Raw genomic sequence first — 14,865 nt, forward strand, 5'->3', positions numbered from 1 at the left:
TGCTGCTTTTTTTTTAGGTTTACTTGTCTAACACTCTGCCTGGGAGCCCATATAAGGCAGTGAGAGGATTCCAGATGACTTTCAGTGGGAGTGCATCAGGCCTGTTAATAACTGAAGCTCTGACTCTCTCTTGATTAATTCTTTATATGCAGATCATAATATTAAAAACCTGAGGGGGAAGAGGAAAGATAATAATTTGGTAGCTATTTTTCAGTTAGCTTCCACGCTGGCGGGTTAGACAGCAATGAAAGTACAAACTGCTTTCATTTGTCCCATCTGTTCTAATCCAGACTCTCACCGTATACCATGTGAGATACTACACACTGCGTGTTCTTAGTTTTCAAGACCAAGAAATAAATGTTCTGGAGTGCTGCTCCTCTGATGTTACACGAGACTACCGAAATATTGATCACACACTTCACCCCACACACAGCAAATAAAGGAGGAATTTTCAGTTGGAAGGCAGCTCTTCTGGTGGTCCCAGCTCTCAGCAACAACGTTCTGTAGCTTTTAGAAATGCAAACAGAAGGGAGACCATGTAATGGAAAGCAGCGTTGTCTCTGAGGCAGAGAAAGCTCACCTATCCTGAGCCTGATGGAGAAACATCAGGGTTTCAAAGCTGCTTGTTGAGTTCAGTGCCTACTTACTGTAAGGAAGGGTAATCTGCACAAAGAGCGGCTAAGAGCACGAAGGAAACTCTTCCAAAGCGATGTAAGGCTGCTGAAATCCCTGGGGTCAAGCAGGGGGAATTCCTATACACGAAATCGATTGGTGCAGTTGGAATAAGCCTTATTCCTATTCCCTTGCTTGGCCTTGCTCAGTGGTGGTTAAATGAGGAGAGTGGATGATAATCATCTGATAATCTTGCTGTTGATGGGCAGGGGAGCAGCTGGAAGCTCTGGTTCGTCCTCTTACCAACGTCAGATCCAAGAATGGGACCAGCAATTGGAAAGAGAAGTAAGATGTTCCACAGTCTAAAAACAGTGCAGTGAGATGGCTGCCCACCGCTGAGTGAGCGCATCAGGAGAGGACCTAGAAACAGTCACTCTTTCTGCTCATCTCACCTATGTTTCTGACTCCAACTGCCCAATTACTCACCACAAGAGAAAGTAGCGTTTGTCAGTAATTAATTAAATATAGTAGGAAAGACTTCCCAGGTATAGGATGCCATTTCTGGTTCAGACCAAAAAGTGAACTAGGTCAACATACAGCGGGGTCTTCAGTTTGACAATAGAGACCCAGCATGGGGGAGGCTAATGCTCCATGATGCTGCCCCAAATTTACCAGCATCACCGCAGCTGATCTCAGCCATTCTGGGACCTGTTGGTCCCAGAGTTCTTGGATTTTGTGCCATGCCACCACCAAGCCAAATTTAAAGCTGTGTATGTATAAACCAGCAATCTTTTCCACACCAGTTAGTAGGAGACTGTTAACGAAGCTGTGGTAATTCCCTGTACTTGTAGCAGAAACAGAGCTCCAGACTATGTTCTTTCTAAGCTACAGGTTGGTCCTGCATGCTGCTGTCTGTCACCTTGGTGCTCAGCTCTCTGGCTACACTTTAGATGAACACATTGATTAATCCAGACATTAGATAAAAGACAGTTTATTTAGTATTGAATACTCATTTGTAAATGGAATATGATACTTATTTCCCAGAGTCTGTGACATTTTGGCTTTGTCACAGGTATTTATCCAGAACACCTGAAGAAGTGCTGCACTGTAGTTAGCCAAGTCGCTGTTTCCACTTTACATCTTCATTACACAACTCTTCCTAACTTGCTACAGCCACTTAACTCCATTCAGAGTGTTTCAAGGTCTACTGCTCATTCTTAATGCATCCCATCACCCATAATGAATTACTACTGAGGTTCCTACAGATAAGGTATTTCCATCTCTGCTGGAATGATTTCAGGTGTGCAGATGCCCTGTGGGATATGCTCCACTTTTGTCTCCATCATGTCTCTTAACACCGTAACTTGGTGTCTCTGGGGACATGGGATTGAGCCCTGCCTTTCACAGTGTAAAACAACTGCCCAGCTTGAGTCACTGAATAGCACTGACCTCGGCTATGTGAGTTTTACTTTACTCAGTCCATAAGACAAAACGGAATCCATCACAACGGTTGGGAATAAAGCACACATGAACACCAGCACTTTCTCCTTCAGCTTTGCTACCATGTAACGTGCCTTGGGTGCAGGAGACATTAAAGCATCTACCATAGCATCTACAACCTCATTGCCGCTAGTGCTTCCTTCGCTCAGTATGCTGTTGAAAAAGTTTGCCCACTCTTGAACATACTCCTTATTGTAAACTGCCTTCTCCTCATCACTGAGTTCATTCCAGATCTCTTCAGCACTGACTGGTGGCTGGATTTTTGTAAAGCGTGCATAATTTCCTGGCTGAATAATACAGACCTGAAAGCAAGATGTTAAACTTAACAAGATGCAGTCATTCTGAATTCAATTAAATACTACAGACAGTAAAACAGATCAGAAGCTTTCGGCAGGCAGGTTTCTTCCAGAAAATGCTGCTTTGTTGAAATTTTAACCTTGAAAACTTGACTGAAATCAAATATATTCCCGTGAAACATTTAAGATTGCAGAGGTGCTTTACTCTGACTTCCTCATTTTGTTCTGATGTTAATGTTCCTGTTTTGACTGCTCAGCATTCCTTAATGGAATGCAATAGTGCATCTTTGATTTTTATAGAATGCTTAATGGTGTAAATGTTTTGACAATAGTGAGACAAAGCATTTCAGTATGACTTTGATGTCTCCAAAGTGGAATACTTTGGATCTTTCACTCAGTGGCGAATCTTGCAATTAGTAAATTTTTTGGCCTACTCTGGGACAAAGAGAGATGTCAAAGAAAGTTAGAGGGTCCTGGAAAAGAGGTGTGGTCAGCCAAATACAGAAGGGACCAGAGGTCCTGGTCTGGCTATCACTGAACTCATTAGCAAATTCCCGTAGACTTCTGTGCGTGGAGATTTAAATTGAAAGCACTCAAATCCTTTGCTGCTCCGCCTGTTTTCTTTGCATGGGTTGCTGCGACTGTCTTGCTAACTTAGGAGGCTTCTGAGGAATTTCAGAGCAGGCTGAGCACTTGCAGTGCGCACACTCTCCCTCAGTTGGGAAACTCTGTCGGTCAGGAAACTATGTGTAGATGCACAACGTTAAAAACCTCCATGGCATTTAACTGACCTGATTTCTAAAGGCCACAACACGAGGTGAGGAAAAACGGTGCTAAGCTGCCTAAGAAACTTGGGGATCTGACAAGTGTTCTCTGGAAAGTCTGTGATGATAAAAAACCTTAATGTCTCCAGTCTGCCAGCCAGCCCATCTACCAGAAGCTCCAGCAGAGAGATGACTTGCCTAGCTGTGGATGTCTTATGCCGCCTCACACTGGTTTGTCACAGGGCATCTTGGGAGGCCCTCTTTTGGGTGCCACTTTCAGAAGTGCTTAGATTTAGCCAAACTAATGCCAATAGTAAACTTCCCACATTTATTTTTAACAAAGAAGGTTTGAAAACTTCATGTTTTGCAGCTTTTTGGAGTTGGCTAGGAAAGGAGAGATGATGCTTTTTCCCCCTTCCTTGATTTTCTGTAGCCTTCTGTCTACTAGAAGACCCATTCTTTTGTTTCCTGTAGGCAGCCAGCTTGCCTGGCCGGAGTTCAGTGAGAGAGAGCCATAGCTCCATCTGTTCCTTGCCACCTCTGTGTGACTTTCTCCTGAAAGGACAAAGGGAACGACAGGGCAGGGGAGCACAGGGAAGAGGGACTGTGCATTCTGCAGGCTCTCTGCAGGGTGAGTTCTGAGAGAGATGCCAGGCAGTGTCTTGTGTACAGTGAGAAACAGAAAAATAACTCTCACAGATACTCTGGAAATGTCTGTCTGCCTGGCTTGCTGTGTTACGTGCTGGGGCTATTCCGGGGGTGAGAGAAGAGTAAAAACCTCCGAACAACCAAAGCAGCTAACCTGTTAAACTAAGCTCTTCCATGCATTTGAGATTATCCTCAGCTAATCAGTGCAAAGCCTCATTGCGCTGTCTGGTATTAGGATGTGTAAAATCACTTGCATTTTATAGCGTTTTATATTTATCTGAGAGGAGTAATTAATAGATGCATAGCTCTGAGTTCTTCCAACACAAAGCTTATGAACAATGCAGTAAACCCGTGTACGTAAAGAGTACACCAATGTAAATCCTCTAGGGAAGACTTACAGCGCTTGAGAAGAGTGTTTCGCAATGGAGTGACTCCAAGCAAAAAGCCTAGTGAAGCTACTTAGTGATCTAAGCTTCAGGTTTGACTATCGGTGTTGCTTAGTCAGGGCACTAAGAGCACTCTGAGAGGCTCTTAGGTTAAGAGAATAAAAACGTAATTATTCTGCACGTTACTGCCTCTTGCTGTATAGCTGTTCTCACAAAAAGGAAGGAGTGTCTAAGCACTGACGTTGTGAGAGAAGCAAGAGAAAGAACCCTCAGGCAGGTAACAAGCCTTCCTTCTCACTGCACAGCGCTCAGCGTCTGGGCTCTTTGCTCCGCAGCCACCCCAGAGAAAGCGGCAGATCCCTGGCACTGTCACCAGCTCTTCACAGAGCACGGCCCTGCTCAGGCAGGCCTGTCTTAGGACGTTTCGTCACTGTAGGGATTGTGGAGGAAGGGTGGAAGTTGCAGTGTTGGCACAAAGAGAAGACATCCCATCCCACAACTGCTCAGAACTGCAAACATCCCCAGGTCTGCTGTTCTGTGATTTCCATCTGCCTGATGAGCCACAGAGGAACCACCTCTTCCCATGGACTCAGCTCTGGTCTCTCTCTGTCGTTTGGATGCACGGAGCTGACTTTGCACAAGATTAGATATTATTTTGCATACACTTTTTCTTGTCCCTTGGCCAAAATTTCCACCCCCACACTGCTGTCTGGTATTTTTTGTGCCAGCCACTTGCTTCTTTCCCCACAAAAAGATGCATTTTGGATCTGTGGGAAGTTTCAGGAGTGAAACTTCTCTCTTTCTCATATGAAAATCAGTGTTACAGATGTTAGAAACAGCTGTTACATCACTTACCTGGACACCAAACTTCTTCATTTCCAGTCTTAGAGCATCGCAGAATTTTTCAATAGCTGCCTTGGTCATGGAATAAATGCCATTTCCCAGAGTAAAATAGGCAATAATGCTGGACATGAAAACAATACGTCCTGGAAAAAGGGGATAGGGCAAATAACAAAACTTCACTCTCAGTCTTTAACACAGAACTGGTCTACCCAAGCCTTCTGAACTGCTGATAAGGTGGTATCTAGGTGCTGATAAGGTGGTATTTAGCATGATGCTGTTTCACTCCACAGGATGTCAAAGCTGGGCTGTGTACCTGCACAGTCCCAGCAGAGATGTGGGTAACGCCTGGGCCCCAGATTTGACCAAATGCTACAGGCTTGTGGGGTGCCAAAAGGGTGTCATGGGAGTGCAGTGAAATCTGTCACTCTGGATTAGGTTCCCTGCCTTCCTACACAGCGTCTGGAATAAACCTCACATACAATAACAAGAGGACAAATCCCAGCTTGCTGATCAATATGCTACATCAGCTGGCCTGGCTGTACTGAAAAATTAGAGGGCAATGTTGCTCCTCTCATGCGTAGGATGCTTAATTCTAGGCTGGAGGGCAACACCTCCTTTTACAAGTGTAAATAACCTTGCAGTATTTCTTGGAACAGGTGCTCATCCGACATGGCAGTAAGCCCCTTCCTTCTGAACACAGCTGCTGGATATACGTGATGGTAGGATGACCTCTGCCTCCTTTATCCAGTAGCCAGGTGATTTCAGGCACACACCCAGGATGTGGGACACATCATTTAACCTCTCTCTGTGCTGGAGGTAACCCAGCTTTCCCAGGAGAATGCTCTAACATCCATAGTTCAAGCTTTCCATTTGGAGAGGTCACTTGCTGCCCCTAAAAATGTGAGCTTTAGCTGTCCTGGCTGTTCCTGCAAGGAGGGAAACAGGAAATCTAGATGCAGAGCTCTCTTTTGAGACAAGGAACTCTGTATGTGCAGCCATCCAGACCCAAATCTTAAAGTTTCTGCGTGTGCTTAATATCATATATGTAATTAAACAATACCTCAGCCTTGGCCATATTGACCACCATCAGTGGTCCACCCTGGCCTCCAATTGGGAGATTTGGAGACACACCGTACATAATGCTGCTGTCTCCTTTGAAAGCACACGTAGAATCAGTCTTGAGGAGAAAAGACAGCGCAGAAAGAACCGTGCCTCGACTGTACCACCCAAGGAGACCTTTCCGGTGTGCTCTTTGCAACCAGACTTGCCTATCCCACATTGGCCTTTTCAGCCATCAGTGCGCTTGCAGTAAGCGTGGGTAAAGCCCTTCCCAAATCTTCATCCGCGAAGCCAAGCCATGATGATGATGAATTAGTCCCTGTCACTTCAGGGATTGCCCCTTGCAATTCATGCAGGCGGACAAAGGCCTCTGGAGGATCAGCATCACAGAGTGCTAGCAGTGAGTCGGACAACACAGAAAGAAGGTGACGACTCCCCGTGTTACAGCCACACCACGCATGCAGTAGCACATTCTCTAACAAAAACACATGCAGCTTGCAGCATTTAAAGGTTTCTTTTTTTTCTTGCACCAGAATATCATCAGCCAAAGGCGACCATGCAGAAAGAAGCAGAGTAGCCAAAGAGGATGCTTTCATCTTACCAACTTTTTGTGTAGCTGTAATGTCTGGGGCATCCAGGTGAAACCTAGCCCTTACTGCGCTTGTTGCTGTGTCCGCACCTTAACGGGCTTACACCTACGCATACGGTGCTCCGTGCAAATGCATTTATCCCCTTGCATGCCCATGCCTCTCTGTACCGCACTGTTTCATATACATTTGAAGTTTCCGTCCTGAGGTCATAGAGAGGATCTTGCTAGGCATGCAACTGGAAGGTGCATGTCTCTAGTTCAGCTCTGTAGGGTCATCCTTTCCTCTTTTAATTGCCAAACAGTAAAATAGTGAAGCCTAAATAATAAAGTTAAGCTGGATGTCTGTGTTTTCTGATTGTCACTGCTTCCAAAGTCTTTCCTGGGCTTAAAGATCTACTGTAAGCATTTTTTCCTCTCCTTTTTGAGTCAAACACTGAAATAATTCATTATTTGTAAATACTTCATGCATTATAAAGACAGAATCTTTAAGGGTATTTTTTCCCCTTACGACTTTACCCTCTTTTCAGGATCAAGTTGCTCTTTCAGGCCACCCAGAAGGAGGCTGTCATTTCAGTTCAATGAGAGACAATTAAGGCTTCTTTTATAGATGCTACATTACCCTGATTATAGTAAGCTAATTATTCTACAACTCTAAATAACAGTGGATTAGCATTACCCTTGTATTTCCTTAGAAGGGGTAGAAATGCCAGGGTTGTCCTGATGCTCCCAAGGAGATTCACGTCTGCAAATTTTTCGTATTTCTCCATAGACAGCCACCCCGTCTCACCAAACGTCGATATTCCTGCATTGTTGACAAGCCCCCAGAAACCTGTAGAAGAGAAATGTCTCAACAAACATCTTTCACTGAGCATGATGTCCTGTGTATGGAATATCCCTTTGGCTAGTCAGCTGTCCAGACCATGCTCCTCCTGGCTTCTTGGGCACCTCTGCACTGGCAGAGCACAGGAAACGGAAAAATTCTTCCCTTAGACTGAGACCTACTTAGCAACAACTAAAACATCAGTGCATTCTCAACACCACTCTCACGCTAAATCCCAAACAGCACTGTTACCAGCTGCTACGAAGAAAATTAACTCTCTCCCAGCTGAAACCAAGACAACTACATAAGTTTTGGTGCTGTTTAAAAATCACTCACTTTATAGTCGTCTTAAGTTATTTATGAACAGCATGACCGGGGAGACTACATCTTACTGCCAGTGTGGCATACCATGATATTTTAATTACTTTAATCCCACTGTGTGCTATGAGCAGCTTTGTGAAAATTACATTAAGCAGTCTAAAGGCTAAAGGGTAATATTTTCAAAGTGCCTGACTCATTTAGGAGACAAATTTTTGGCTCCTTTTCCAGGATTTGAGCTTCAATTCCTTCTGAGCTCAGTCAGAATCAGATACATGGTGCAGCATTGGGTAAAGTAACCAAGTAGGGTCAGTGGATACAGGTTTGGGGTTTTTTTATTTTGTACTCTTGGACAACTCTGCTCCCCACATAACCCCCAGATTAGGTGCTAAGGAGCCCAGCCCCCTGAAATGCAGCAAGATTCCAGAGTTTACAAGCAGAGATTTAAACTTGTTCTGACACGACTCTCTCCCAGAAAGTGCAAGTCCTTCAGCCCCAAGCCACAGAACGCTTTGTGTGAGCACTGTGCAGCACTAGTAACCTCGGCTGCTGGAAATGCTTTTCCACGGAAGAGCAGAACGCTCACAGTTTGGAGCTGACGTGCTGACTACCCGCTGATTAAGCCGTGCAGATTTGTGTTCTCAAGGTGAGATCTGCAGAGGCACAGTACAGCAGTGAGTGACACAGTGCTTTTGACAACATTTCTGCTTCTGCCCTCAAATTCAGAATGAGAGGATTTCCAGGGTGACCAGGAGTGTGACTAAGAAGTACCACAGGGCAGCCTGACTTCCACTGAAACAGCTGAGTTTGCAATCTGGTTCTTGTCAGCCTTGGCAATTTTGCATCCTTTTTTTTTTTTAAGAATTCTTCTATGTGTCTCAGAGTGTCTGACGCAAATTGTTTTTGTTATACCTTCTACAGGATCTCCAAGCCTGTTTCTGGTGAGGCAAAGTGGGTAACAGTGCCTCTCCTCCTTCCTCTGGACACAGAATCTGGGGAATGGGTGTGATGCCAACCCTGTGTATCCTCCTGTACCCATGGTGATAAAGATATTCTCAGGGGACCTCTGGTCACCCTGATGAAGGTGCCACAGAAACCCTCGGGCTGAAGTCTTTTCCTTCTGATTGTCTCTGACAAAGCTATTGTGATGATTCCGTGGTGTCTTGGTCCTTCCAGAACCCTGCCAAGAACTGCTAACACAGGATTTCATTCACAACAACAGTTAAAGCTGAAACAGACCCATTTTTGAATTAGTTTGTAAAGCAGAGCTCGGTAAGCCGTCCTGACATACCTACTAGTATCACATAATGAAATTGGTGTTTGAAAAGAGAAGGAAACAAAGTTCTTCCAGTGAATGTCTCATTTGCAGAGCAAACCAGTCAAAACCAGGAACTGCCACACAGAACTTGGTAACTTTGTCCTCCGAGGAGGAGGAAGCCATCATTCAGCAGTCTATCACACAGCAATCCTGGACACTGGACCTCTCATAGAACTTGAGATACAGACTGCTCGCTGTCCCAGTAATGCAGCAGTGTCCTGTGTCCTCACCTCTTTTCCACTGCCCCAAACATTAGCAGAGAGGAGAGAAAATGGACCAAAAAATTGTCCATTGGAACTGGGCATTCTAGCTTTCCTTCCTTCCCCTGCCATCGCCCTGTTGTTCCAGGCCTTTCCATCATGCTGTGGCTTTACTTCTCCTTCTTTAAATGGAAGCAGCCCCATGGGACTGAACTCCCAGTAAAATGCTTCAAGATCAATGGATTAGAGAGTCCTCTGTAAAAGCTAATTAGTGGTATTTTTTGTACTTGCACAGGCCTGATCTGCGGATGGGCTGCCATTCAACTTCAGATGACTGATTTTCTTCCAAATCAGAAGTCCAGAGGAGAAAAACTGGTGTGAGTTAAACTGAAACAGACTTGTCTGAAGAGAAGATTAAGTAAAACACAAAAGAGATTTTGCTCAGTCAGCTCAAAACATTCCATTTGCCCTCAAGAAAAACATAATAATTTCTCAGAACATTTTGGCATTCCCAAATGGGAAATATTCTGACATTTTCCACAGATTTTCCTGCCACTTGGTTCAATTGAATCAATTCACAAAATTCTAGCCAAATAACAAACAGTTCGTTATTTCCTAATGTGACTTTTTGAGAGAATTTCCGACCTCCTGAGAAACAACCTGCCCAGCTATGTACTCAGGGCATTTGAATCTGCTTTGGTCTTCCCTTCCTAAAAGGTTTGTAGTAAAAATTCATGCTATAAACCTGCATACAAAATATTTTGTGTATCTGCTTCGACAAATGCAGCTCAGGTCACCTGAGAAATACGGTCCTTAGGTGGAAACCCAGATGGACAAGAAAGAATCAAACAACTGAAGGAGAGAGACATTGCATTTCCTTGGAGTCCAAGCACAGACACGTTAGGAGAAAGCAGCTGAAGGGAAAAATTACTGTCAAAACAGACCTTGGTCCCAGCACAGATTAGGAAGAGGAGTGCAGGCAGGAAATGCATAAACCAGAAAACAGAACTGGATGTCAAAGAGATTTTCATTGATCAAAATGGATCCTGAGGACAAAGATTAAAAGATAGGGCTGGGGCTCTAAAGAATCACTTTAGGAAACCTAACGTAAAATTAGTGAGGCTTTCAGGAGGAGAACACTAGGTCTCACGTAACCTCCCAGATAATTTCTACTTCCAACGAGCCAAAGGAAGAAGAGTGTGATTTGTCATATTCCTACTGAAAAACAGAGAGAGGGAACAAACCGATCTGTCTGTGGCCATGCAGGGTGTCCGTGGTAGCAGCCCAGCTCAGACTCCAGAGTTTCAGATATGTCCATTTGGGAGTCACCTTCCTTGGTTTGGAGTACCATGTTGTGATTGTCTTTGCTGCAAGGATGAGTCAGTTGGTATAGGATGTCTGGGCTAAAATATAGCACCATGGGCCTGCTGGGTGGATTCTCGGAGTAGGAAATCTTAATAATTAAGCGGAGGACAGTACTTAATAACCTTGCAGTAAGAGGTAGGACTAAAACTAATATCTCTCCCTTCCAGCTAGCGACACGTCACCCACTCACAACGGACAAGGAAAGGAAGATTTTATACAGTCTCTGTACATCTTATAGTGAACAGGCTACTTAAAGCAGGAAGTCTTTTAGTCTTTTATAAGTCTACTTATCATGGGCCCAGGAAAATCTTAGAGCACAGTGTTCCTCTGTGATTTCCCCTGCCACCAGCAACTGCTGAGCAAGGCTTCTTGGGCTCTCTCCCCAGGAACTTCTCATGCGTTTCCATGCAGTGAGCTGAGTCGGCGGGAGAGCGTGACTCTCGCATCCAGGGCAGTCCACAGTTCAGTGGTTTTCCATTGGGACTCAAGGCTTTACAGCATAGAACTGCAGCCTCTTCAACCTCGGTTGAGGTTTGAAGCAACTAAAATGGACAAAGAACAAGGTTCAGGAGGACTTGAGCTCTCTGAGCACGCTGTTCATTGCCAGCTTCTTGTCTGTTCTGGACAGAGGCTCTCTTATTTTGCCCGTTTGTCAGGTCTGGAAGAAGAGTACGTGATGCTGACCGAGATCAATAGGCTTTATGGAAATACAAGCAGAAGCAAGAGCCCTCTGCAAGATTGAAGGGAGGAAAATAGTGTATAGAGATGTAATAAATGCAAGAAACCATGTATTTTCATTAACTACAAGAGAAGATTTAAGATAAAGGACAAAGCTTTGGCCTATCAGTCACATTAAGATGACTTGGAAGACAGCATATCTGCCAAAAACTTGTCTGAGGTGCACAGTCCATGGAAAGGAGGATCCTGTAATTGTAAAGATAAATACTTACTCCTTACCAGGATTTACTCTGAGCTTTTTAAACAGAGAATGCAAAAAGCAATCATTGTTTCACTGCTGCCTCTCTGATTTGGTACATCTTCTGAGGTTTCATTTGGAATCCCTGGCCTTTGTGCCACTAAGCCTGCAGTGGTCTCCTTGTGACCATTTTTGGAATGATATGGGCATGGTTTAGTGATCTGAATTTAGATGTCCAGCACCCCAATATGATGTACTTAAAATCTTTGGTGGCTGAGTGAAACAGATTATAGCAAAAATGGCAGAGGTGAAGAGAGGGAACAATCCCCAGGCAAACACCCCGGGATTCCCAGAGACAGACGCCTCTGCTCAGCTTCTCTTCACACATTCTGCTGGCCACCCTTTGGGAACTTTCCGGACAAAATGTTCCATGCAGTCACATCCTTTTCTCACCTTCTAATACTTTCAGGATATAAATGTGATTACAAATGGTTCAGAATTCTTTTTATAATGAAAAAGAATTTCATTAAAACAATCTCTGACCCAAATGTAAACAAATTCCAATTCCTGGCTTTATCAATAAATTGGTTTATATGAGAGCTGAATTGTTAAATTGTAACTGGTTTTATAAAGTTAAAAAATGCCAAAGAAAACACATCTATTTTCAGAGGTGCCAAGAAGGAACGCTCCTACTGCAGTCTTTTGCTTGAAGTATCGTCAGGCTTTCTTTACATTTGAGGCAAAAATATTTATGTCCCTATATCTTATAAATCATGAAGACAGCTTGTGGCATTTAGTCCATTAACACCAGACGTCAGAATAACTCCTTTGCCCCTTTTCATTTAATAAACTTAGGAGGAAGATTGCTCAATAACAGAGGTTTCCCATGGCATGTGTGCTGCCTGGATCGGTAACGTTACCGTTCTGCCTCTGCACATATGCCACCACGCTCAGCATATAAACTCAGCTGAAGAGAGAAGGGGAGACGTTTGGTGTGATGACATTTGTCTTCCCAAGCAGCGGTTAGGTGTGGTGGAGCCCGGCTTCTCTGGGGATGGCTGAACACCTGCCTGCCGATGGGAAACAGCGAATGAATTCCTTGTTTGCTCTGCTTGTGTGTGCAGCATTCACTTTACCATGAGTTTTCTTACTTTTACTCTTTTGATTCTCCCCCCATTCCACCAGGGCGGGGGTGAGTGAGCAGTGCTTAGTTGCCAGCTGGGGGACAAATTCCTTGGTTTGCTTTGCTTGCGCGTCTTGCTTTTGCTTTACTCATTAAACTGTATCTCAGCTCATGAGTTCCCTCACTTTTACTCTTCTGATTCTCTCCCCATCCCACCACAGGGCAGTGAGCCAGCGGCTCTGCGGGGCTGTGATGGGTTTTAATTATCCTTCCTGTGTTGGAGCAGACAGGCAGACTCCAGGAGCTCTCCTGCTACCTCCGTTCAGGTGCTTGCACACAAAGACAGGGCTCTGGACCCCTGTGGAGAGGGTGCCTGCAAGTCTGAGTTTTGTCGAAAACTCATTTAGATCCCATCTCTGATAATTGACCACAGTGCACGTCTATCTACTATATAAATGGGAGTCTTGTCGAAGAGACAGCACAAGCACCAGCACCAGCACCACGAACAACAAGCACAAGGCGTGAAGGCCGCAAGCTGCAGAAGCAGCAGGACGCTGTCTCTTCTCGGAGACAAGCTAAGGCAGAGAAAGGGATCTCGCTCTGTTCTAAGACGTTAGAACAGGGGCTACGAAATATTGGAGTTGGGACGCCGACGACAATATTTTGGTAAGAAATTGCGTTTCTGTAAGCGAGAGATTCCTCTATTAGCTAGTGGAGATAAAGCTATTGTGAATGGTCTCCCTAGATTGTTGGTAGATAGTTCTCAATTTGCATTGGCAAAGAGAAGGTATTCGGATTTAAATTGGGAGCTGATTTACTTGCGAAACCGGTTTTTCCCTTGTTGTAAGTTGTCAGTTACGTGTAAGGTATTGTTCTTTGTAAAAATTTCCTAACCAGACATCATTCGAACTTGTTTAAGGGAACCTAATAAAACCCGTATTATTTTTATAATTATCTGTGGGGTATTTTCGTAACAGGGGCTTGGTCTGAAGGTGTGTCCAAACACCTATAAGCAGCAAGGACAACCAGCGAGTTAGTGCTGAACTGTGGACTCAAGAGTCTACATGACAGCACAAACACAACCATTCCTTAAGCTGCCACAGTTACCAGATAAATTATCCATAACCCAGAGGTTCAGGTGACCCGGTCCCCATGGAGCCTATAAGGGCTTTGCGAGTTGTCTGCAATGCCTCTGCAGCTTGGGAAAGAGCCCAAGAGAAGGCTCTGCCTCCTAATTAGATAAGAGCAAGATCAACCACAAATACACGTACTTAACGAGTGGTTAGATGCCTAGTGGCATCTAGGCTTTTTCTTACTTCTTGTTTCATCCCCTTCTCAAGACATGTGTGATACAGGCAGGCAGAGGCCGTGCATTTCATTATTGTTCCACACTTTATTCTCTGCTTATATTCTCTGTGCGAGCAGGAACTGTTGGTCTATCGTTATGAGGGGATCTTTACTTCTGAGCCCGAGTAAGCCTGCTCTGAGCCAAGTGTATCCCCCAGGAATACACTGGGTGACTCTCACCCTGCCGCTGAACTGGGAAAGGAGGTAACTGTGGCCCCATTATCTGTGCCGTGTCACATGTTCTGGAGGGATAACCCAGGATTTAGGGTGTCTGCAATTATTCGCAAGCTAAAGTCTATTCCCCCCTGGTGTATAACTGAAGGGTTTCCTTTTACGCAACGCTCCCAGGGACAAGCTTTACAGTCCTCAGGTTCTATGGAGAAGCACCTGGTTTGTCAGGGCACGGCAGCTGCCCTCTCTGCATTCCCTTTACTTATTTCCCCTTTCACAAATCATGCCCAGAAACACATCACCTTCCCACCAACTCCAACACATGCACACTTGTTCTTCTCCACTTCCCCGCAGCTTCCTCCTGTGGGATATCTGGGAACCTCCAGACTCGGGAAGTTCCTCTTCTGATGGATTTCAGAAAGTGGTCACCCACTTTCCACAGTCGGCATCTTTGGGCAGGCCCCAGTTTGTGCACCAGTGCATTGTTCTCATATAAAATAACTCTTTGTATTGCTGTTGGCGATAATTGCAATCAGCACCACTGGTGACGGCGCTCCCCAGCCACCAGCCGTGCGAGCCAGCTGACCCTC

At 44.8% G+C, this 14,865-nt stretch overlaps 1 protein-coding gene across 1 annotated transcript; it reads right to left on the bottom strand.

Annotated features, from left to right (window-relative positions):
- Nucleotides 1-2,066: 2,066 nt before the first annotated feature.
- LOC104496773 (D-beta-hydroxybutyrate dehydrogenase, mitochondrial-like) lies at nt 2,067-7,526 on the bottom strand (the record flags this gene model as incomplete). Its single annotated transcript, XM_010139938.1, has 3 exons — nt 2,067-2,414; nt 5,062-5,192; nt 7,374-7,526. Coding segments are annotated over 3 exons (632 nt in total), but the record flags the coding sequence as incomplete, so codon positions are not given.
- Nucleotides 7,527-14,865: the final 7,339 nt, after the last annotated feature.

This window comes from Buceros rhinoceros, unplaced genomic scaffold, assembly GCF_000710305.1.
Source record: "Buceros rhinoceros silvestris isolate BGI_N320 unplaced genomic scaffold, ASM71030v1 scaffold31837, whole genome shotgun sequence".
Taxonomy (NCBI): Eukaryota; Metazoa; Chordata; class Aves; order Bucerotiformes; family Bucerotidae; genus Buceros; species Buceros rhinoceros.